The sequence below is a fragment of the Canis aureus genome, chromosome 8 (genome assembly GCF_053574225.1).
Source record: "Canis aureus isolate CA01 chromosome 8, VMU_Caureus_v.1.0, whole genome shotgun sequence".
Classification (NCBI taxonomy): domain Eukaryota; kingdom Metazoa; phylum Chordata; class Mammalia; order Carnivora; family Canidae; genus Canis; species Canis aureus.
In genome coordinates this window covers 11,972,355-11,998,546 of record NC_135618.1, presented here as the reverse complement: position 1 = coordinate 11,998,546, position 26,192 = coordinate 11,972,355, and the positions used below count along the sequence as shown (strand labels likewise).

The following is a 26,192-nucleotide window of genomic DNA, read 5'->3' as shown; positions in this document are numbered from 1 at the left end:
GTAGTTATGAATTGATTTTTGGTCAAATCTCTGACACTCTTACAAAGAAGACTTCACTCCATGCCCTTGCATAGTTAATGCAAAGCAATTCGTTAGTGACATTTACATTTTAAAGTACGAGACTATGGTCTATAAAAATAAAATTAACAGAATTTGTCCTAAACAACACTAAATTAAAAAGGAGTAAGTCACATACAAAAATCGAAGGCAAATGTACAACATAAACCCACGTAACTGGCAAGCAACTTTTTAAACAACATTCTAACATTTCCTTTTTCTGGAGATGAGGTAAAAAAAAGAATGAAAAAAAATGGACAGATACAAAGAATTCATGTTAAACAAAGACAGCCATCTCTCATACTGACGGGACCAAGGGCCCACAAGCACCATCCAACAACACGATAGACAGCAGGTGGAATGACTCACTTTGGACAACTCACATCATGTCTGTCTGCTCAGGCTATCTGGCCTAAGAGTAGCTGATATATAAAAGAAAGTAAAATGATTTATTGTAACATGATGAAGAATTTCTAAGCTTCTCAGCAACTTAGTCAGAGCAAGGGTTCAACAAATTAGATTACCAGCAATAGCAGCCTTTTACTTTTTTGTTTAATATTTATTATTTCGAATTTTTTTTTCTTTTGGTTCTAATGCTCTCTCTAATAGCAACGGCCCCAGGCTCCTAATGGTCAAAGTTTGCCTGCAGCCCTGCAGTCTGCATCAGTCACAGTGACAGCACCGAATGAACCAGCAGAGTCTACTGTACGAGACTGGCCCACAGACACCATGGGCATGGAGGTCAAACGCAGAAATGTTAGAGATTTCTTAAGTATGGGTCACAGAAATTAAACCAATAATAGATATTAACTATGGAATGGGAAAAGGGTGTCAGCCTTGGCTAATATATTTTTATCTCTAAAGGAATGAAAGATTGGATAAGTCTGCTGAAGATATGAAAAGAGGTTTAGAAGGAAAAAAAATATGGTAACATGCTCTCTTTGAATCAGAGTTGAATTTTCTACAGACACATAAACATGTAAACTAAGACATCACAGTGCTTCTCAGGCAAATGAAAATAAAAAGTTTTAGAGAAAATTAAATGGTCTGCACCATGGAAAGTTAGGTTATTCATTCTCAAAATCCTAGAGAAAAAAAAATCACTTGTTTACAGATAGGTCTGGAAAAAAAACAAGAATGAAATGATGTTACTGAATGAGACTGGCCACTGTGAGGCTGCTGCATTGTATGCAAGGCTTGGAGGAGTCGAGGAAAAATTTCATTCTTGGAAAAAATAGGAAATTTCCCTTTTTAGTGCTGACTCCACTCTTAAAGCTGCAGATTATCCTAGAAAACTCGATTTCATGACCAATAAATACGTAGGAATTGTTCAATAAATTCTCATTAGCAGAAAATGAGAAAGTGTGTGTGGGGAGGTGTATCTGATGGTGGCTCGTGGTATTTTCAGAACTCTGATCCATCTCCTTACGTTTGAAAAACTGACAATTTTTTTTTATCGTGCTCCACATATAACAAAATGAAGTCACAACAGTATTTGTACGGCTTCCTTTAGCTTGACATAATTCTCAATCATTCTAAATTCACGGATGTGCCACCATCTTTCATTAGAAATCATTAGGTGTTTTTAAGTTACGGGTGACACATAGATCACTTGCTAGCTAGCATTTGTTTCCTCTATCGAGGTTTCATCTTGCCATTTTTCGTTCTTTTTAATCACTGCTTAATAAATACAAAAAAATTATACTGGATAATCCAAAAGGCGTTTTCTATGATATACTGCAGATTTAAGCACATCTTTGACTGGTTTTGAAGAGGCAACTTTTTCTGCCCAAGTTCAGGTAATTCACTTGAAGACTTTCCACAGCCTGTAGCAAGATTACTGTGGGAATGCAGAAATGATAAGTCAATTATTAAGCATTCTGGTTGACAGCACCTCAGGCTTTAAAGAGCAAATTATTTCAGCATTGCATATACTTAAGCATGGACAGCATTTGCTACAGACCTCTATTACTGACAAAAGGCAGTACAGATAGATGTACTGTTTGAATTTGGTAACAGTTTAGTTGGAAATTGTGAACCACTTGCCCGCTGAGTCTACTTCATGACTGCTAGTTATGTTTTAATTGTGCCGGTTAAAAATCATGCTGAAAAAATTTACATTTGATAGGCAAAGTTAAGTTTGACTCCCATACTTGTCTCTCTGTAGGTTGCTAGAGGAAAGCATAAGGAAAGTAAGAAAAACAAGAGAATGAAAAGAGAAACCGCAGTTACGTTAAAAAAGAATTTTAAGAAGAAAAAAAAAAACGGAAACGAAGTTCTTTGTTTAATTTAGTGGCAAATATCAACCACAAATAAATATTACATGCTAGCGATAATTATGTGATAGCTTTTATCGAAATCTTGAAAATTCTGTTAATATTAAATGCTTTTTTTTTTTTAAATAAGCTATTAGAAAACATAGTAATACAGGATGGGTTAGTGACAATCTCTCCCCCTCCCCCAATAAAAAACTAAAGGTATAAACTGACTAATATTAACTTTACTCTCAAAGTTATTTTTTTTTTAAGAAAAAAACCCAAAAAACAATACTACCATAAAGCTGCACTATACTATAGTTTGGTTACATTGATAATGCTGGATGTAGTTTTCTCTACCTAGGCATCCAAATTATCTTTATTAAATAGCTAATTCATTCCAGAAGCAAATTCTGTCCGCAAGCTTTAGAGTAAACTGAACAGTATATTACATAGATAGGATACCTCTAAGTGATATAAATCTTGAAGATGGGCTCTCGGACCATGTGATGTCAGTCCTGTAATAATATATTAAGATTTATGCCACCTGTGTTAAAAACATGGATAATTATTGGTAAATACTATCATGACTGAATTTTTACTATAATATAGTGCAGTTTTAGAAGCCTGGCATGGGCAATACCATAATTCTTTAAATTGAGAAATTAAAGATATAATAATAAGTATATGGCAACTTGAGTATTCTAGAAAAAGGGCAAAGATCAGAGCTGTTTAGCAGCAAAGAAAGGTAGTTTTATTCGTAAGTATAAGCACACCTGGTGAGTTAAATACAGGAGCTGAAGGGGCATTACATACAACTGTTTCAGCGAGCAATGTGTTATAGGGGTTGTTAGTGCCGTGGGGTCGAAGAAGAGGGTTTGTTAGTAGGTAATTGCCAGTCATTCCTAAAGCAAAGAAACAGAAAAAAATACATCAGTTCTCTTATTTTTTGTGTTACAGTTGCAGTAAAGTACTTTTTGTATTCATCAAGGGTAGTGGACAGGTTGGCAACGGATAATCTGCTGAAATTTTCTGACTGTATTTGAACTACTAATTTGAAGGAGAAAGGGGAGAGGGAAGTTAAATTTCAGTAATTCACAGGTGCTTTCTAAGTCCCCCAAGTAAACACCTGCTGAGGATGACATTTACTAATTTATACAAAATCACTTTTAAACAAAAATGGCAATTAAATGCACAGAGATCAACATTATGTTTCAAGATGTTACTGCTTAATATTAAAAACCTAACCACTGAGGCCCAGAAGAGGGAATCTCAAACTTTCAGAATTTACAGGTGTGGGATTATCCCTCATGAAAACATCTGTGTTAATACCAACTTTGATACAAGCAGGAGGAAAAACAACTTTCACAAACAAGTAAAAAGTATGACACACTGCACAAAGCTTCTCTTAGTAAATGCAAGAGCACACATGCCGAGGGGGAAGAAAGAGACTGTGTGTATAATGAATTATTAGACCATTCACAAACTCCATATAGTAAAGAATTTTCATTCTGTAATCTTATTGCCAGGTTTCAAAAATGAATCACTGAATAATTCATTTCCTTTTTGATAGTCATCTTAACAGAATTAGGTAAAACATCAGAGCAATGGAATAAACACACATTTCACTCATTCTAATTGACAAATTACAAACCTTTCAATACTTATCAAACATATGTTTTGCATAGCTAATGTAATTTGACTAAAAATATTTTAAAATTCAAGTTGGCTTTGATGCCATACATACTCCTTTCTTCATTTTAAACCAGAATCTCATCAGAACAATGTCAACAGTGAAAAATGTCTTTAATATTTGTGATAAAATATAACATGTTCTATTATATTACAAATCAGTACATCAAAACAAATTACCTGGATAAATTGCCTTTTTTAAGGATATGTGTGTGTGTGTGTGTGTGTATATATATATATATATGTACACACACAATAACATGATTCAAATTCAAATTTACTAAGCTTGCACTGAGGATTGTGTGTGTATATGTGCACTTGTGTACTTTATCCTACATTATTTTATTTGCCAGCTTATTTTAGGTTGAAAATTACATTGATTATATAAGTTTAAAGTTATAAACATATTAAAAATAGTAATTCAAATAGAAAAAACTGCTCTGTAGATTCTCAAGTATTTATTTGCTTATGAAGATTTACTGTAAGTGTTTTTGACACTTTTTTTTACCTTCTGGAAGAAGTGCAAAAAATAATTTTACGAATAAGAATTATCAACACAGAACTGGCACTGTTTAATGTGAATAGCAGTTATTCTATTCTAACTATATCAATATTTTAAAGAGAAAACTTTCATAAATGTCTCAGAAAAGAGAAGTTTGTGTTCACTAAAGGAAAACAGTTTAATCTACGGCAAAGTATGTTTTTAGTAATTACTTTATCCAGCCTTGTTCTGTTAATGTGGAGTTTGAAATTCTACTTTTGCATTACATTACTGAATAAGACGAATGTACTTTCATGAAGTATAAAAGTTGACTCAACAGGTTTAAGAGCTTGTGAGATACACCCATTTGGGAGGGAAAAAAAATCAGTATTTTCTCTAGAATTATTGTAAATTGGCAAAAGGTACAAAATTTATATTGTAAACTCAGATTTTCCTAGTAACTGACCTTGATTAAGTGTTGAAGTGCTATTGATGTCACCTGAGATAAAAGAAGATTCAGACTGTTTTCTCACAGTGTCATTCCACATCCTTCTTATACGACTCTATTAATATAAAATAGCAAGACATGTTATGTTAGTTTCCCCAAGCTCGCCTTATTAAAGACACATAAAGATCTACCCTAAACAATCTGTGTAGGAGTATCTGGCGACCTTTAAAAAAGAAATGTGTGTTGATTCTGGTCTAAAACTAAGGAAATCTAGAACTAAAGGATATTTAATCTTCCACTACTAATAATTTTTTAATGGCCTTTTTAAAAAGTGGAGATGACTGATTATTCAACAAATGTTTACTGAGTGCCCACTATGAGTACTGCGCTATATAACTTTGGGATATCCAAACAATGATCATATATGCTTCTTAAAGAAGTATACGTCTCAAAAATGATCTTCACACCCAAGGAAACACCTTGAATAAATACTTAAGAAATTAAAGCCAAAATACTAAAAAAGCAAGTATTTGCCATCTAGATCATTATAATGAGGAGACAATTAGTGCATCTGAACAGAACATGTCTCGGTAGGCTTTCTATAAAGAAGGTTAATTAAAGATGCTGTCAAATTCTTTGTTACCTGTGTGCCAGAGGAATACCGAGCACTAGTTCTGGTGGTTGATGCCTTCACTGAACTGTGGGGGCTCTCGGTTGGGAGGCCGCCGCAGCAATAGGAGTGTCTGAAGCACTTGCCGTATTCTTTTCGTACCTGCATTGAATAACCACGAGACCGAGAGATTAACACAAACATACTGGCTTCTCTCTCGCTCTAATTAAATGAGCAGTGGAGGAGACAACTGAGAAGAAGTTCCATTAACACATTTTTGTGGGAGCAAATAAGTTGAATTTCTAAAATCAAGTTCAATTGAAACTACTGAAATAGTAATCAGAAAAATATCTCTGTCTACTGGACCAGCTAGTGAGGATCTTCAAAATGTGATGTAAAATGTAGAAAGGCTTTATGCCCTATTATTATACAAATGTTATTAATATATGCATAATAATGCTTTAAAGCCTTATTCTATCCATATACTTAGCAACCCCAATTTTATATTTCATACTAAGCCAATAGGACAAAAAATTAGTACTTTCCTTGCTTAATTACATTTAACCACTCATAATTCAGTCATTTAAATTTTATACGCTTCATGTCCTCTTCGGTAGGTCAATACATAAACTTCTTTTACTGGATTGCATAGTTTTGCGGGTAACCTCTTTATAATGACAGGACTACTTTGGCACACGAATAGAGAAAAAAAAAGTACTTTGATACATATGCTATTAATTAGGATGGAATGTTTTCTTCATTTTCTGATGTGTCTAGCTTTAACATTTAATGTAGAGCGTCTAAGATGCCTATTCACTTCATTAGCACACAAGGGAACTATTTATGCAATTTCCATTCACATTAATGAGTTACCCATGTAATTTCCCTTTTCCCCTGAAGCTTGGATATACGAATAGATAGGAAAAGCTGTTAGGCCTAAAAGAAAGTATAAACTTTAAAAAGTGAAGTCCAAACAACTGCTATAGAATAGGGCCCCACCTAGAAAGGTAGTGCAGAATTGGGAGGAGTGGGGAAGAGGGCTGGATTCTGGGCAGCTCTACTGGCATATGAACAAGTTCTGCTCTGGCTTAGAGCCAGACTGAAATTAGAACAGACAAGGAGGAGAAGTTGCATGTAAGAAATTACTTTCTAGGAGGTTGCCAGGAACACTCAAAGACTTTTCCCCCCTCACAGTCCCATGATCAGTATCTGCCTGCAGGGACCATGACTTTGACACTTACTCCTTGAAAAATTACAGAATTACTAGACGACCTTATAAATCCAAGTGCACTTGCATTTTCATCCTCTTAGCCTTATTTATCTACACCTATTAGAACAAATAAGAAATGGGCTTGAACTTCCAAAGCATTTTCTTTGCCTAAATATGCTCACTCAAGCAGTAGTAAGCGTGATTTTAACTCAATCATTTATATCATATTCTTAACATTCATCCTGGCAGTACCCAACAGGACATATCCAAGACATGTTTAAAAGGAAGTCCAACACAATGCGTAAAAACATAACTACTGTAAATTCAAAAAGCACAGCAAAATCTCTTTGTTCGATTAATACACCTACCTCCATGAGGAAGTAATTTATGATTTATGTCAAACACATTTGGAAGAAATTATGATATGTGATCCCATACATGCATACAAAATGCTCATTTATGTAAGAAATAGTAAAAAACCAAAGTAATTAAAGGTTATACCTGTGTAATGTTTAGAAAATTAAAGTTCAGTGTTATTAAATAACAAATGATACCTCACAAAAAAAATTTCTTGTACATTTAATGGCTATTAACTGCTCTGAAATGCTGTATGACTAAGACAATGGCAATCAAAATGGTATTTTATCCAAATAATACCCTCCAATGTTGATTTTGCCTAATGCCTATATTGCTGTGAATGTACATTATCTGTCAGTATTGCACATTCCACTGTCATTATCTCAAAATTATAGCTTACTCAACAACTGATGGAAGTAACAACACTATCATCTTGTCAGGACTGAAAACATAATAGTTTTCACTTTCAAAATTCTATTTCTCTGTTCAATTTAGTGACCAACTAGTAATAACAGAATAAAAAGACTATATTAGATATGCAGAGAGAGAAAGGATGATACCTAGTTAAAAAGCGGCTAAGCTATTCTCTTAGGCTTACATCTTCTTGCAAGTTTTTCATCCTTAACTTTAATTTTTGAATCATTTTTGCTGACTCCACTTAACATAAAATCAGGACAAAATAATAAGATGTGAGGCATTAAATTACTGGGTTTTAGATCTTTCGCAACTACTCAAAAGGTAACATTAATATTAATTTTGTGTGTGTCTGGTGCTTTTAAAATCAAGGTCATTTATCCTGATGTTCGATTTCGTTTTGGGCCACTGCATTCCCTTCATCGAGCAAAGAACGAGATTATTTAACCTTTTCTTTATCTTGTATACCCTTTGCACAAAGCATGTTTATAGACCCTACTAGCAAAGAAGAAATCTCAACATAAGTGTCTAGCTTATAACATCCCCAAAGTGAGATCCAAAAAAGATGATTAATATTGACTTATTTTACATGTGAAGCCTGAATTTCCAGACATGCGTGACAATTAATTTATGACTAAAAGTGATTCTATTTAGTATTATGCCAGTTGTAAAAGTGTAAAAAATCTTCTCTATTTCATCTATGATTTTCAAACCAAAGCAAAGAACAGGCAACTGGAGCCTCTAAGGGTCTTCACTTACTTTCTTTTGGAGGGCACAGTGAAAGATGAAAATGAACACTCCCTGGAAAGCATTAAAGATGGTGAAGAGATATGCCATCACAATAGTCTCCTCATTAATAAAAAGCAACCCAAATGACCAGGTTAGGCCAAGAAGACACAGAAGAGCAAAAGCGCCAAGTACCCAAGACCTGAAAAAATAAAGTGAATTTTATTAACAAGTTCAATGAGAGAACAACATATATCATCACACTTAAATATTAACATATCAGTAGTAGCAGTTGACTTTCTCTATGTTCACATTCAAATTCAACAGCATTTTGGCTTTAACCTTTCATCGATTAAAGAAAGAACAATAGCATTTAGTACTGCAGCCTCCAGTGAAAACAGCAACAGCAGGTATGATCTTTTCTTATTCCAGCACTAACAAGGTATTGAAACTATATTAAAATACAAGATGAAGAACATCCCCCATGACTTTATTGTCTTTTATGTGCTTTTTTAGTAAAAGAAATCAAGGAGTCCTTAATTAGTTTACTCCTATCTTTTTATTCCTGTGGTGTGCTCATGACACTGAATAATGTGACACATACAGAAAGGTTAAATGGCAGATAATCACTTAATACCTAAACTGCAGAGTCTAATAAACTAATCTTAGGTGAACCTAAGGTTTGTTAACTAAAGCATGAAGAAGCCTCGCTGAAATGGGACAAAAATATGAGAACAACTTCAAAATAAAATAATTTTGGGAGAGATTTCATCATGAATAGCTTAAGGAGAAAAGAACTATAGAAAATAGGACGGAATGGAAAGGATTTAAAGTCAGTGCATTCCATGTCTAACTAATGATCTTACTTGATAAATGGCTTATTATCTTCATAGCTAGAAAGCATTATAAGCAGAAAAGAGAAACAAAATTATTAGACAGAATCAAAATAGAAAGTAATAAGAAAGCATTTATATATTTTATAAATTAGTCAAAATTAAGAAAGTCAAAATGCAGAGGCAAGCAATTAAAAAATAAAGGCATATTATAGTTTAAAAATACCACAGCAAATTAGATATTCCAAAATAATTATAAAAATTAAGGGCAATTCATGATATTGACGGATTCGTAAAAAATATAAATCATGCCATCATAAGTTTGTTAATGTAGGGTCTATCTTACCCAGGCAAGTCCGTATTATAGTAGCCATCACAAACACGGTAATTACTGGTGTGGATGAGAAGACAGAAAGAGGAAAAGGAAGAAAAGAGAGAGATGCTAAAGATTAGCTCTCTCTCTTACCATGCAACATGCAATGAAGCTGGCACTGACCTATCTAAAACATCTAATTTTTTTTTAATTACCCTTACTATAGATCTGCCATTTTTTACATTAAAAATATTTTTTCACAATCTCATTATAACCAACTTGAATAATACCTCCTCAAATTTTTAAATTAACTCATATCTAGAAGATAACTCTGAAAATGCTTCCACAAATGACTTAATTCATCAACAGCTATCAATTTTTTTAATTAGATAGCCTTTTCCATTGGTAGGATTTTGTAGTTTTTATTCAATATTGAAAAAAAGTAAACATTTTTTTTAATTATCATGAAAACAACGGATAATCTCCAAGTTAACAACAGTAATCGAGTAAATTATCTTAGGAAAACAGGATTAGAAGTAGAAACTGCTCAGCATCCTTAAATCAGAAAAGTCATTTAACAAAACAAACTTAATATAATCATATCAGCCATGCAAACAGCAACATCATTTTGAACTGCATTTTAAATTCAAATGAAATTGCTACAGGGATATGGAATTTCCACAAAGCCACTGAAACAATTTCTTGGCTCTAGGTCAAGACAGAAATCATTATCTAATTTTTGACCGATGTTTGTGACACGGTTAACAGTGAGACTCAACCTTGATCAGTAAAACTTCATTCTGAATAATTTCTACAGTTGATAGACGGCATTCATGTATTCTCTGTGGAGAATATCTTTCACTTAGTTTGTCGAGCACTAAAATAAAAAAACTAAATACTTACTTAATGTTTTCCAACCTGCTAGAATCTGGTTTCAAAGTGTTTGAGTGCTTCACCATTTTGCATAATGTGATCACCAGGAAGATAATATTTAGCTGTTATAACAAATAAAGAATTAGATCACTATTACCACAGAGTTAAAAATGAAGACGTTTTGCAAATATACTTAACGAGTTAATGCAGTTAAATACCAATGACAAGAGTATATGGTAGACACTCACTGGCTCAATTTTACACAGCAAATGATCAAGTTGAGTCTAAATAAAAAATACTCTGGCCATGTATGATGGATTTTTTAAATAGATCATTTGACATGAAATTGCAACCTCATTAAATCAGCATCATGTGGTGATGATTAAATAAATTAGAAAACCTAAATTAGTTTCTTTAGCTAGAGGTACTCCAGGGCCTAAAAGGCATCTAAGGAAACACTGAAGTAAATTCCTTAAAAGGGGCATTTACATCCTTAAAAGGAGCTTTACAAGAATTGCTGGGTTTGGGATCCTAAGATTTAGCTGAGAGTCTAGCTGTTGATTTTGACGGAGTAGAGGAAGATAATAACATTTGCCCAATCTATTTGTAAGGCAGTGGCGAGGATCTAATGAAATAAAATATATGAAAAATAGTGAAAAATATGAAAAATATTTATTAGTTCTATAAAGACAAACTTTTTTCTAAAATTTTTTATTTATTTATGATAGTCACACAGAGAGAGGCAGAGACACAGGCAGAGGGAGAAGCAGGCTCCATGCACCGGGAGCCCGACGTGGGACTCGATCCCAGGTCTCCAGGATGGCGCCCTGGGCCAAAGGCAGGCGCCAAACCGATGCGCTATCCAGGGATCCCTAAAGACAAACTTTTAAAATATGCATATATTGGCTACTAACTGGTTAAAAGTCATCAGTTCTTTCTTCCTTATGCCTCTTTATTATATGGACGTAGGTAAATTCTGAAGAAAGGCTGTTTTCAGGCCCTCTAAACACTGATCTGTGCAAAGAATCCAGGTGCAAACAAAAGCAAACTGGGGGAGATGGAATCTGTCATGGAGGGAAGACTCGAGAGGTCAACATGAGTGAACTCAGAAGAAAGGACATGTTTTGGCTGAAGAGAGAGATATTTGTAATTTGCATTGGCTTCTACAGAAACCTGGCAGACCGCTGGACAATGGGAAGGCAGTTCCATTTTTATGCTCTAAAAACAGAACTAAGTTTGATCACTCCTGGATTTGACATTTTATTTGCTTCAGTTTATTACATATTTTAAAAAGACAAAGCAAAGTTCTATTTTGTGAGCTTTACTTGCTGGAAGAGTACAAGCCTAAATGGTGTATTCAGAAAAGGACAAATAAGGACAAAAGCAATTCCTTGGTGTTAAAACACTCAGCGTAATTTCGTTATAATACGATGATCATTTTTACGGAGTCACAATACCATCTGATAAAATGATGATGTTATTCTACTCATTCATCACTACTTCTGATTTTATAATTAGAAAAAATTATATAGAGCAATAAATAAACTTTCCAACCAAGTCCTTCCTAATGATGAGTTTAGGAACAGAGTGAAGGCTTTAATCTAAGCTGTTTATCACTCATTTTGTCAACTGTGCCTTATTATTTCTCTTAGATGTAGAATTTCCTCTTAAGGGATAAAATGAGGTTAATGGGCATAATTTGCAAGTGTTGGCAGATAGCGTTCATCGTTTCATGTTAATTACTTAACATTAACAAAAGAAGGACAAAAGAAGCTCTCTGTTAAAAAAAAACTACTTAAAAATTAACTTATTGTCTAGAGAAAAAGCAAACAGATTTATAGAAACATTTTTCTAGCTTTATATTGCAATGACTATTCCACTTGGTTACGGAATAAATAAATATTGATATTGTCACGGGCACTACAATAAAATGCAAGTCATTTAATACATATTTATTTACCTTACTGCTCCACACAAGAATCTGCTTATTGTATTGTGGATAAGATACAATAACTACCTTTGAGAAATTAGGGAGATCCTTCTGATAGTACAGTAAATATCTTGATTTAATACTAAAGAATGATGGTACAGTCTATCTCTAATTTTTTTAAAGGCAAAATCAACAGTGTTTTTATTTTATGCAACAGTAAGTCTTAACAAGTCAAATTAGAGAATGGTTACAAATAAGAATTCTAAATATCCTAAAACAAAACAAAACTGAAATAAACAAACAAACTGATGCAACTCTTAGGAAAGAAAAGGTGCTTTGTAGACTCAAAGTTAAAATCCTTTAAATGTCTCGACCCTTCTTGTTGAATGTCCTAATATAACCATTTACTTCTTTCATTCCATTACTCTGGACCTAGGGTTGATTTCTGCCCCCCCTTCCTTTTCTTACACAATTTCCTAAAGCATATAGGGCCACAATTTGGTTTATCACTTTCTAAGCATATTAATTATCCCCTCAGGAATTAAATAATAGTAGGGGTAGTAGTACACTCCATGAAGGAGAAAGTTATCCATTATAATATATAAAGTACAAGAAAAGAATGTGGGAAAAATGTGAATATATAAAGTATCATGAAAATGAGGTGAAAATGTGAAATCTTGAGGATGTATATATCCCAACCTATTTTTTTCTTTTTTATTTCCAACTTATTTTTTCAATGAAGACGACCAGGTTAAAATCTGGTATTTTAGAACTAGCACATTTCCCAATAAAACTGCAATGAAAATGAAATCTACTCATTGAAGATTAAAGTTTAAATATGATACAAAGCGATTTCTTTTTGTTTTTTTTTAAGACTGAGGACTAACCAAGTTGAACGTGACATAGAAAACATATTTAATCCTTAAAAAACAGACTGTGAGATATATCCTCTCTTCTCACCCTACTGAGATTTTTAAACATTATATAGCTTCTTTCTAGTTACAAATACGGTACATTCACAATGAAAACAAGTTCAGAAAATTATGGGAAAAACAACAATAATCAATAATCCTATGTCCTGAGGTAATAGGAAGCACTTGGACAGTCATTTTACATTCTGAGATGCTAAGTACCTAGCCAAAGATTACTTAGCTACTATAATGTCAGTGTTGAGATTAAATATACTGTGTGCTGGCTCCATAGCCCAGCATCTTCACAAATAAAATTAACCAGTTTACTCTGGGTGAGAAAATTAAGAGTCTTAGTAAAACAACGACATATATATATATATATATATATATATATATATATATATATATGAATGATTCTACTCTATATAGAATAAGCTATTTTAGAAATCATTCAGAGATGATGAGTTGAAGATAAATAATAAATTAATTAATGCATAAAATACAGCCTTAAAGAAATCCTGATCATTAAAGGTGTGCTCTTCAAATGATTTCTATCTGATCGACTTGCTAGAATAACTAATTCCGTTTCTTTGCAAAATACTACCATCCCATAATCAGCAAATGGCTAAAATGTCCACACACTCCTACTCCCAGTAGATAAACAGTATGTTTGACAGTGAGTTCGGTTTTCTCAAACTTGTTTGTGTTCTACTCACATACCTAAACATCACACAAGCTCATAATTGAGTCCAAAAAAAGGGCTGTCGTTTCTAACATACGTAGAATTGAAAGTTTCAAAAGGATGTTTTAAAAGTGAGTCTCTTTAAAAACAATTAAAAATACTAGAAAAATAATCATAAAACCACAGAAGGGTTTTTGCACTCAGACTGTTTCACAAAATGTCTGTGATTTTTTCCAATTTCAAAAAACTAAATGGAATAATTATAGCCAGTAGACTAATATTTAGGTTGCCAAGAAATGTATAGTTAACTCCAACACTAATTTGGATTTTGAAATAGGACTTGAAAATATAAAAATAATGAAGCAATGGTATTTTCAATAAGACAAAATACCATCATTTCAAGACAAAGTAATTATGGAAAAAGGCACACAGAATAGTGTGAGCCATACCATAAAATGTCAAAAAAAAAAAAAAAAAAAAGCTAAACGTAAGATACTTTTCCACAATTCCACATTAAAAATTTCACTAATATGTTTATTAGTCTTATTAAAGAAATGAAAAAGATACTCATGTCATTTAGGTATTGAACATTTGGAATATAGCATCACCAATATGTATGAAAGTGAAATGTTTTTTGGAATTAAATAGAACAAATCCTGAAGTGTAAATATTTTTTAAATGAAATTTTAGAGTTCGATTTTTTCTCCAGTACTAAAGAAATGTAAATATATTTATTTTCATAGACAGAATATTGTTGTCTGTGATCTTTTTCAGGAGGTGATCTGCTCCTCATAAGAGTCATGATTTTGTAGAGTAAAATACTTTTTTTCCCCTTTCTCTTCTCCTTTGCCATGCTCTTAAAATGTAACTAAGGGAACCAGAACAAGAAATTAAAGAGCAAGTAGAAATATCTCTGATTAAATCTATTATCCAAAATAGTCACTTACAGGCCAAAAAAAAAAAAAAAAATTTAGTTTCAAATGAAGTACTGACTGTAAATCTGAATTCTTCCTTCTTTGCATTTTCCCCATGACATAAATGGCTCTTTCCAGCCATAAACTCCTGTGCTTTTTTTTTTTCTTTCTGATTACAGTAAGTGATGTCTTTTTCCTCACTTTTATTTCTTCCCAATTTATTTTCCTGCCTTTGGTATGCATTAAAAAAAAAAAAACAGTCAAAATAAAATAAAATTCAACCGTCAAAGGAATTTCCCCTATTTCTTACTGGAAAGCTGGCCAAAGGTCAGGAGAGAAGAATGTCTCTACTGCCCAAGTGCTGCTCCTCTCCTCTGAAATTCCAGTGCAGCCACTTTCTACTTTTTTTTTTCTTTCGAACAAAATTCTACTAAGCTTAAACATAGTACATATATTGGGATATGTTGAAAGATACCATGCATCAGTGAGGAAGGAGAAAGACAGAGTTACAGCTTTGTATACAAAGATTTGTCTAAACCTGGTAAGTAAAGAAAAAAAAAAAAGATAAACCTGGCAAGTGCATGTCATCACTGAATCTCTCACACAGAAGTCACCAGGAAGCAGAGTAACAGGACTGCGCTGTATACTGTTGGCCAACCCACCAGCTAAATGCCCACCCTGATGACTAATTCTAGAGATGAGGCAACTCATTCAGGAATTAATCAGATTTTAACTCTGCTCTCTTTGTGCATGTGTGTGTGTGCACGCAGGTAAATAGGTAGACAGCTAACTCTTGCTAGAATTCTAGGTGAAAGAGAGAGCAAATTCAGAAGAAACAGATTTTCCTATTCAGCTAAACAGAGTTAACTGCCAACTGGGGCAATTCCTTCTAATGACAAATAATACTCTTTTACCTACCTCAAAATAATAGTTTCATAAGTTCTTATATAAATAATCTGCCAGTAGAATTTGCTGATAGAATTTGCTACTTAATGATATGGCATAGCTAATTGTCACCCCTACTGGTGACACGAAGACACAAAGGAGTTTAAAAAAAGAAGAAGGTACCACCGATTACAGGAGCGCACAGTTTGTTTTACAGTCATCAACCTGCTCAATTGAATCACATCCGTCTGAGCTTAGCAGCTTAAAATTCACTCCACAACTCGCAGTGCTGACATGGATATGATAAGACAGAAAAAGAGAAACACCACTCTGAAGTAACCTAACTGAACTGCACATGTTCTGACCCTTTTTGTCCTCCCTGGAGCTTTTGCTACCTGGCAAATGCAACTCTAAAACTGCACTTGTATCTCTAGATCTTTGCTGTTAGCCAAGCAGAAACCTATTTCTCCGTGGGACTAGCAGCCAGAGAGGTGTTCTCTGAAGAAGACTTCTAAATGAGTGTGTGAGCTGAACTCTTACTGAACTGAATTAATTATTAACGATGCAGATGGAGCTGTCCAAATGATAAGAACAGCTCCTGACGTGTCATGATCCAAGCTTTCATTAAACCATTTCAGGCATACTAATGGTTTCCCACTGCTCATTACTTACAAGCACTTTTCTCATAGATATAATAACTCTAGTGCCTGTAGGCAAGACGGTCTATAGAAATACAGAAGCAAGAGGTTTTATCTTCCATAGCATGCTATTTTTCTTCATAGGACGTTATTAAAAACATACACTTAATACTACTAAGTTAAATGGCTTCAATTCACGAACGGTGGAAAAGCAAAACTACCCTTTCCAGGAGTTTTAAGAAGTAATTTTTGTTCTAAGAGTACTCCTTAAAAGGGTATATACAATATAATTTATGTTATTAAGATTTGTGTTTGAATGGACTTTTAAATATCCTTTCTCGTCAGTAGGATGTATGTGGTATTAATATATATATTCAAAAATATGCTATACAATCATATCTCAGTTTAGGTTATGCAAGAGGTTTTGCACCTCTATATCACTCTTTGTCTCTCTGTGTTGGGAGAATTAGAGGCAAAGCAGTTGCAGAATTACTCCTAGGATCTGTACTGTCAAAACAGCTTCCTGCTGTTTTTGTTTTTTGTTTTTTAAAAGTTGGGAATGTTTTTCCACAAAGCCCTTCACATTTTAACCTACATGATTTGGTACAGGATAACAACGATGACAAAACTAATAAATAATAGTAGGCTCAGACTGTAAATGGGCAATATAATAAAAATGTTTTTCACCTCCTTTCCTACTAGAAGCCGAGTATATGTGAATATTAAAGTCTTTCGACCAAGTGAAAAACTTTTTAATACTCTATCTAAAATACTTTCTATCTAAAAAGAAATACTTAGTATTTCTTTTTAGATAGAAATAAACAAAACCATAATACAACATAAGTTAACACATGATACTTGAACAGACCAAATATCTCTTAAATGGTCTTTACAATTTTTAAAGTTATCAATATATTTAGCTAAGGGCTCAGGGGGGAAAAAAAGAAAAGCCTGTGTCTTTAAAGACTATACCACTTCAAATCAGCTCTTTACTATTTAGTTTGAGAATGGCTTAGGCTATGTTAACCTAAATAAACCAAGAACAAAAACTAGGGCACAATCATTTGGATCGAGTAATTCTGATGAGAATTCAGCTTTTCTGGGAACACCTGAGAATATTTTACTGGCTTGATTCATACAGGTGTTTACCTCAAATTTTCATTTTGCTTTGTGTAAGTGTATAAAATAATTCATTTTAAGTAAGGATGATAGTACATACATTTGAAGTAGTTTTAAGTTTCTTTAAACTAAAATTTTCTCAATTTTATGAAACACTAGCTTACTACAGAAATATCCTAATAAGCTCATGTATATCCGTTAAAGAAAAAATCCTTAAAACATGTATTTAAAAGATATAGGCAATATTTAAATTTGTTTACATTTCCTTTTCAATCTTATAATAGTCAATAGCATCTATCTGTAACAGCATAATGCTAAAACTCAGTGAAAAGTTTTAAATATCAAATTCCAAATAGCTTAGCTACATCCTTTAATTCAATTATATTTCAAATATTTGACTAATTGTAATGTGAGCAGTAAAACAAAACAAAACAAAAATAACTACACACACCTTAATGTCACTATATTTGACTTACATCAAATTATTTTTAAAAAATTGAAGACCAGTATTTTTATTTGTTTGTTTTTTTAGATTTTATTTATTTATTCATGAGAGACAGAGAGAGAGGCAGAGACACAGGCAGAGGGAGAAGGCAGGCTCCCTGCAGGAACCTGATGCGAGACTCAATCCCTGGACCCGGGATCACACCCTGAGCCAAAGGCAGATGCTCAACCACTAAGCTACCCATACATCTCTTTATTTGGCATTTTAAAGTCTTAGAAAAGTAATTTTATTTCTAATGAGTTTAAAATTGATTTAATACTCATTTATTAATCTATGGTTAAAAAATTTTTTGTACCCTAAAAAGAATTTAGAGTATGGATATTTACTTAAAAGAACTAAATTACTATGTGGAAATTAATATAATAAATATTAAGTTAATGTTCTTTCAATTCCATAAAATTCATTTAATTTATAAATGCTGTATAGCTTGGTATAGGGCTAATATTACAGATTTTGGAGACAGAGCTTCCTGAACTAATAAAACTCTTAGCAAAAAACTCCACTACTCAAAAACAAAATACACTACACATTTCAGTTATTCCTTTTCTAATTATTAAACTAGGCCCAAATCATGCAATCTTAACATGGCTTATATAGATTTTAGATTATGACAGGACATTGTAGCAAAGTAAATTATATAAGAAAAAGTACTTTTTAAAGGAAAGAGGTTTTTTGAAATAGTACTAATCAGCCCATATATAAACTCTCAATAACGGTATGTCATTTAAGATATGCTACATAATTTTATCCTGTAGGCCAGATATGTTTATAAATCCTTGAATGCAAAGATAAATTAACAATAAAATAAATTATCTCGGTTTCAGTAGCACTGTGAAAGCAATAAGCTAAAAATGAAGGGAAAATACAGTCTGCTCACCAGAATAATGAAGGTAACTGGTCCAATGAAACTCCAAATAAAATAGTTATCAACATGAAGCCAGCAACTATTATGAGAAGAAAAAGAGTATGTATTAAGTAGATCCAGTGGATCCTCCACATTACAAAAAATATAGAACTTAAAACTAACAAACAAAATTGTCTTTAGATTTGCCTTTGAAATTTTCATTGTCATGAAAATTTACTCACCATAAATCATTCATTTGTCAGAATTTTAATAACTCTGAGTTGTCTCTCATGTAAAAGAGTAGTAATTTACTTACTTCAACTTACTGTTTTCCATTTCAGGTTTTAAATTTAGTAAAGGCATACATTATTATGCTCATACGGGGAAAACAATAAATCCACTGCACCCCAATCCCTGATTCTTAAGACCTCTGACTTTACCAAGAAAAACCTGAAACTCAATATTCCAAACTGTCTCGTCACTTTAAAGTTCTGATCTTCAAAACTTGCCTTTCAGATCTCTATCTGAGCTTAGTGTTTAACCCTATGGAACATAACAGACAAACCAAACGTTCTGCTGTTATGCTTGTTTCAAAACAGTACAGCATAAATATAATACCTCAACTCGGAATGGATGAATATGAGATAAAAAAATCAAAGCATAGCACTCCTATAGAATTAGAGTAAATGATGCATAAACTTATTAAGACAGATTTTACTTAGTGGTTCATTTTTCATAGAACACTAAATCCCTACTGAATTTCTTTTATTTGTCTTTCATCATCATCATAGTCAAAAAGCTTTCTTTAGTCCAAGGAATCTTTCTATAACTAATTTTATCAAAGGCAAATATAAACAGAATTGGGAGGCAAATTCACGTCTCTAGCAAATAAAATCCTTAGAAACATGACTATGTCTACCTTTTGTCATTTTCCATAAATATCTATATTTTTTATAAATGAAAGACAGTGACTTATTTTAATCCTTTCAAACTGCCTGAGAAAATATTATCAAAGTAGAACATATGAGATGGAATGTGCTACAATTCAGAATGAGAGTTAGCTAGAGGGTCGGCTGCACAAAGAGAGCTAATGAAGCATTAGGTTAAAACCGAGTAGTTAAACCTGTCAGATGCTTTAAGTTCAGAAGAATTTTTACTTAATATCTTTCTAAGGCCAAAAAGTTATTTACTTTTTCAATTTGTTTCAGGTCAATCTTTTGTGTTAAAAAGAAAGTCCATAATTTAGAATCTGCCTCGCCAGAGTACAAATCCTCTGAACCCAGAGAATTACAAAAGACTTGATTGTAATTTGTGCACGGCATGCCCATTCTCTTACCAATAAAGCTTTCAGATGCTATTTTAGTCTGTCAGGGACCCTCACTGACAGCTAACAGGCTTTAAAAAATTATTCACTTGAAAAACACTCAGGTCGCTTGCAATTACTTACGCTTTTTCTGTTCCATAGCTCTTATAGTCAATAGCAGCCGAAACTCCAACCACTGTGGCAGGAAACAAGTAACCAGCAACATAATAATATTTCTTCCTTGAATATTCACTTTCAAAAACTTCAACCAACATCAGATAGAGCTGTACACCTTCTAGACACATCCAAGCAAAAGCAGCCAAAAAGAAAAAGTGTAGAAGTCCTGCAAATATTGGACAAGCAATCTATAAAGGAAAAGAACAAAAAAACACAAAAAAGAACATATTAACACAAACAGACCACCTCAAAATGATACAATATTCACTGACAGTGCTCACTGATTGTCTTTAAAATACATTAGAGTAAATTACTGTTTCTTAAAAAAAAATTTTTAATAGCTGGAAATGAGTTCTAAACATTGCCAAATTTGAAGAGTTTAATGTGTACAGAGTATAATGGCAGGTGTGCTAGAAATTTCATCACTGTAAGACATAATTACTTTTAGTGAAATTAAGTGTAAATAAGAAAGCATATATTAATTTCTCTTCTAGAATTATCCACAGTTGAATCTGAATATTCTACTTAGATTATTGGCACCATACATCTTTAGAGCAATTGTTTCCAAATATATTATTTCTATTTTTTCAATAACAGAATTTAAAAATTCATTTTAATGATGAATACCCTGGCTCTAATTCCTGACTTTCTTTTCCTGTCATAGGTGGAACATTCCTAAATTCATTCTGATGCAGATGAACATAGGGTAGAGCATTAACTACTTATTAAGTACTGTTTCTGACACTGAGGCCTCATGATGATGAACAAATGCTCAGAAGATGAAGAAATGATCACTGGTCAGAACGACTATGTAAGCAAAATGAAAATGATAAAAATAGGATCTTTTCATTTTTGTATCCCCAGGACTCTTCTACTCAAATGACATGTCTTAATAACCACCCAGAAAAATGCAAATGGGTCTTGATATGAGAAATGAATTAACTCACAGTAATAATACCTACTGATTGCGCTTTTAATTTATTACAAATTATCCTCCAATATTGCCACTGTCAACTATATTAAGTTACAAGGTCAAATACCAATATTGGCATCAAGTGTGGATTCACACCTGTTATAATAATTTTCAGAGATCCAAGGGCAATAAGCTGAAGGGGTGCTTACCATGTATTTCGTCTTGTCAATGCCTATTAGGAAAATGAATTCTGCAATGAAAAGGTTGATACAAAGGTTCTTGTGAATAGTATTGCGGTCACTCTGCAGACCACGGAAGAAGCAGAAGGTGAAGATGCATATAGCCAGGCAAACAAGGGAAATGACAATTCCCACCCAGGTGATGACTGTAAGGAGTAATTCGTGAACTCCATCTTTGTACTGAAAATAAAAATAATATGGGGAACATTAGTATTCCTGCATCAACTAAAGGTAAGATAGCTTTCATATATGGTAGCTCATCTTTTAATACGAAACTCTGTGAATATTCTGACGTGTTCAAGCAGGGCCCAAAACTAAAAAGAAAATTTGATGATGTAACAGGATTCAATATTATCTTATTAACTTTTATATCCAAAGAATGACCCTGAAAGTGGAAGATTTTACCTAGAAAATAATGCAACTGTCCAATTATTTTAAAAATAATGGCTGAAATAATTACCTACATAAACACAAATATTTATATAATAAAATAAAGGATACTCGTTTTGATTAAAAATAAGTGGCATCTTAATGACTTTCCTGGCTAACAAAAAAAAATTTAAGTTTTCATTTTCTCCTTGAGTTTTAACATTTATTTACATACTAAGAGTCAAATACACAATAGATCTGAGAGTTTTCATGCTATATTTCTTAAAATATTTTTTATCTTCTGGCTATCATTTTCTTAACCACAGAAAGGAATATGAAGAAACATTCTAGAAGCTATCCTCACCTTTCAAAATATGCAGTTTTAGTAGTGTGCAAAGTTGTTAAGAAAACTTAAAACAAAAGCTGTAAAACAAGATTCAAACATTCAAGATGGGGAGGATGGGTTAAACCTTAGAGCCTCATTCTCTTTTGTAGGACCTATTGCTATTCATTTTTAAAATCCCCTGACTGCCTCTGCCAAACACCTGCCAGGAGAAAAACTTAGAATGAGTCTGTAAAGCACATGATTTTGAGAAGTAACAATAAATATAGTATCAAGACTTCCTAAAATATATGGACAGTGTAGAAACAATTAGAAATCCACACTACTTTGTTTTCTTTTTAATTCCGAGAAGCACCCAAAGAAGGGACTATTATACAAGCTGTTTTGAATCTCTGAGGTTTTTCTCTGCTACTAATTAGAAGTGCAAATACTTACTGCAATTTCCCTGTGGGCCATGAGAATTGCAAAATTGGTTAGGTGGCTGCATGCACACGTTGTACGAGTTTTATTAGTGTCAACCAGCTTGCAGCCCTGGGTAGACCAATATCCCATCATAGTTCTTTCTGAGTAGTTCCAGAAGGAGCAGTTTGCATTGAAATAATTGTCAGGCTGGGAAATAAAATGACAAGATAAAATTAGGATTTTACACTCTAAGATGGCAATAGCAATTGTTTAATATGTGTAAAAGGTAATTTAGATTAAACTTTGCATGTTTCGGACTATAAAGTTTTTCATCAGCAAAATTGTAGACTATGTTATACAAGGCAGATATCTAACTTAAAAGGGGTTTTATAGTCCGAAACACTCTAAAGTGTACTCTAAATTACCAAAGACCCATTTTACACAATTACAATTTCCATCTTATGATTTTACATACCGATGGTACACTGGAATCATTTTTTTTTTCTTTTCTGACAAAATTAGACCCATGAATTTGTTGAGAAAATTCTATGAGGACCAAGTTTTTAAAAATCAATCTGGGGCCCATTTTTACTCTAAGTGACATGTTAGTGATGTCAAGATTTTTAAGAGAGTGAACCAACTGCAATAGGTATAAGAGAATGGCTGCACAAATTTATTTTTCTTTGCCAATTCTGGAGATCCACTCGGCTATCTGGGCACTTTTTCACTCTGCTTATAACAGAAACCAAAATTCTGCAGACAATCTTCCAACACAGTGTATGATTTAACTACCAACTTCATTCTAAGGCACGGCAGATGAACCACATCTCTTTAAGCCTACATTTTTAAAAACCCAATGCTTGATAACAATTGCGTCACATACGATCAGTAAAATCAAAAAGAACAAAAACAAAAACAAAAAGGTCTGCCACACTTTTAAAAAAGGCAGAGTCCTAACAGTTAATACTTGGCTATCCTGCTGTTAAGGTAAGAGTTAATTTTCATTCCAAAACAAATTACAGTCATTTACATTTTCCTGTTGATTACTGAATTAGCTTTCATTAAGAATACACTTAAGTTCTAATAATCACTGAACCAGGCTCATTTAATTTTATGTTCACAGACTTAAATAAACTTATGTCTCTGACCTAGTCCAACATTTGAAATTCAAATGTAAAGGTCTTTTCTTTTCTCTCTGCCATCTCCTCATTCCCTCTCTCCCCATCCTCAGCATGCCAGGTTTTGCTTTCCTTCCTCGCTGGTTTTATAACCTTCCACTACTTCATTAGCATATATAACTTACATCAATGTGTGGCAGGGTAAAAAGCACAGGATCTGTCAAGTATACTCGGCTGGATTCTTTATTGATTGAAACTGAAATGACGTGGGAATTCACTGCAATGGTGCTATTCCGACCAATAAAGTCAGCACCCAGTTTTATGGTTGCATTTTCTGTACTAAGAAACTGTCCCAAACTCCGGTAAATGATGAACACCAACTTTGCAAGCCCTAGGAAGGTAAAAATAATCATATGCCTTTACAGGAAATATGCTTAAGAATAAACAAGGTACATTCAAATAAGAATAAAAGGGAAAAAAATCCTTGTGGACTCTTTATTTAGATTAAGTTTCTTGGGAAAGAGTAAAACGTTATTTTAAATCTGCTTTTAAATGAGAGGCAGTATTGTTATATTAGGAGTCAAATATTCAGCATTTTAGGATTAATAGATTTAAATGAAACAAAAAAACCTGTCTATATTTTAAAAGACTCTGCTCCATCTTACCGTTCCTGCTGTTCTGTTTGACAGTATTTGCAGAGAGTTGGATTGAACTGCCAGCTCCTTTGATGCCCAGAGGAAATTTAAAGTCTTGGACCTGTCCTTCTGTACTGAGTACTGCAACTTCCAGAACTGGATGAGACAAAGAATAAGAGGGAGGAAAAAAGGGCATTCTTTAAACTACAAAGAGGCAAATAATAATTGCATGAAAACCACTGCCTTTTTCTACTCTACAAATTTGACTGTTTCTTTCAACAAAATCATGAACAAACTAAATTACTCTGGGAGGTCTTAAACCTTGACTACTCTAAAATAGTTTCATATAATAATCTTAACATTTTTTCATAGTTTTGTATCTTTTGTAATCAACTAATTCCACAGTTTAACCCTATGAATATGAAGACAGCACGAATTGAAAACACATAACTTTCAAAGTTTCATTTATATCATTAAAATACACAAACATATTCAAATGTTTTTTTTGGCTTTTTACATTAAATAACTTTTCAATGAATATTCCTTGACAATGGCAAAATGAAATATGAAGTATAAATTTGAATCCCTCGATTGCATGTATGTATTTCTTTCTTTGTATATGATACATTTTAATTGATACTGAGACTGCATAGCAGTCTGTTACAATACTTGGTTTTATCTGATTTCTAAATATGGTGAGACTGGTGTAGCATGTTTATGAAAAAATGTCTGGCATTATTTAAAACTTCCCATTAATTCTCACTAATAACTATTAATATTTATATATTTCAGTAGGACAAAATAGGCCCTGTGTGCCAAATCTGGCCTGCCATCTCGTTTTGTAAATAAACTTTTAAAATACATCCATGAAAGGCTCCTAGGCCTATTGTCTATGGCTGCTTGGGTGCTACACAATGTCAGTTAAGTATCTGCAACCTAGACCACGTGATCTAGTTGCCTAGAATATATAATATTTGGGCCTTTATAGTAAAAGTTTACTAACCACTGTAATTTACTCCAAAGTTCAAAAATTCACGGAAAGGGAAACAAGTTGACACATAACACTAAGGACATTTACCTAATCAACAAGACCAATGTTGCTAAACTTTGTTTCAAATATATATATATATATATTATATATATATATACATATATATAATATATATAATATATGTAATAGTCATAAACATGTCTATTGTAATTCCAATAAAGTTGTATTACTTTCCATCAATATTCATCTAATTTTAAAAAAGAATGGAAAAGTATTATTGTTTCTACCAAAGTCAATTATTTTATACTAGTAATCAGAATATGTCATTTTATTGTTGAAATGAGAGGAATTACATACAAAACTCATTAGTTTCATATAATTAGAATTTTTAAAAGTAACAAATACTTTTTTTAAAGTAACAAATACTTTTAAAATAATTCAATAAATACAGTCTGTACATTTTTCTCTGAATTTCACTCTACTGGTGTATATTCTTGTATAGCTATTTCTATACCTAGACAAATATATGTATATATGTTTGTACATATACAGGGATATGATGAATTCACCCACCCTCTTTTTACAAATATGGGCTTATATCAATCACTACAGTAACTTTTGGATAATAATTTATTCTTTTTAATCTTTCACAAATTTGTTCTGTAAAGTACAAATAGATTTAGTTGTAAATATGGAATAACATCGGAAGATTTTAAAAGCTATTGGACCACACATCAAGCATCTGAAATACAGGTTTATAATAAGTTATATAAATCTTAGAGTTCTATAAGCTGCAGAAGCTGGTTAAAACATTTATTTTATTGGTCTTTGCTTAGGAAGGATTAAGCAGGTGGCTAAGGTGATCTCCTCTCTTCGTATCAGATTCCATGCATGTGGGTGGAGGAAAAGTGGAGGAAGAAGAGAGAAAAATATAACTTAATGTATGTCTCACTCTTTTTACACTGAAAGAGACTCTCAATTATTAAATTTTCATCCCCCCTCCCC

At 32.8% G+C, this 26,192-nt stretch overlaps 1 protein-coding gene across 35 annotated transcripts in view; it reads right to left on the bottom strand.

Moving 5' to 3' along the window:
• ADGRL2 (adhesion G protein-coupled receptor L2) overlaps window positions 1-26,192 on the bottom strand; it is a 619,232-nt gene that overhangs the window by 2,290 nt on the left and 590,750 nt on the right. For 8 of the 35 annotated variants that reach the window (XM_077905176.1, XM_077905183.1, XM_077905162.1 and 5 more), the window contains 13 exons: window positions 24,227-24,352; window positions 23,747-23,952; window positions 22,477-22,650; window positions 21,300-21,509; window positions 20,145-20,365; window positions 18,731-18,797; window positions 10,300-10,391; window positions 9,430-9,474; window positions 8,284-8,452; window positions 5,577-5,705; window positions 4,952-5,048; window positions 3,089-3,217; window positions 2,211-2,228 (listed from right to left, as the gene is read on the bottom strand). In XM_077905176.1, the coding sequence (XP_077761302.1) occupies window positions 2,211-2,228; window positions 3,089-3,217; window positions 4,952-5,048; window positions 5,577-5,705; window positions 8,284-8,452; window positions 9,430-9,474; window positions 10,300-10,391; window positions 18,731-18,797; window positions 20,145-20,365; window positions 21,300-21,509; window positions 22,477-22,650; window positions 23,747-23,952; window positions 24,227-24,352 (1,683 nt within the window). Of the gene's footprint in view, window positions 1-426; window positions 480-2,176; window positions 2,229-2,777; window positions 2,860-3,088; window positions 3,218-4,951; window positions 5,049-5,576; window positions 5,706-8,283; window positions 8,453-9,429; window positions 9,475-10,299; window positions 10,392-18,730; window positions 18,798-20,144; window positions 20,366-21,299; window positions 21,510-22,476; window positions 22,651-23,746; window positions 23,953-24,226; window positions 24,353-26,192 lie in introns of all 35 variants that reach the window. The other 27 variants (XM_077905179.1, XM_077905181.1, XM_077905166.1 and 24 more) reach the window with 14 other exon arrangements.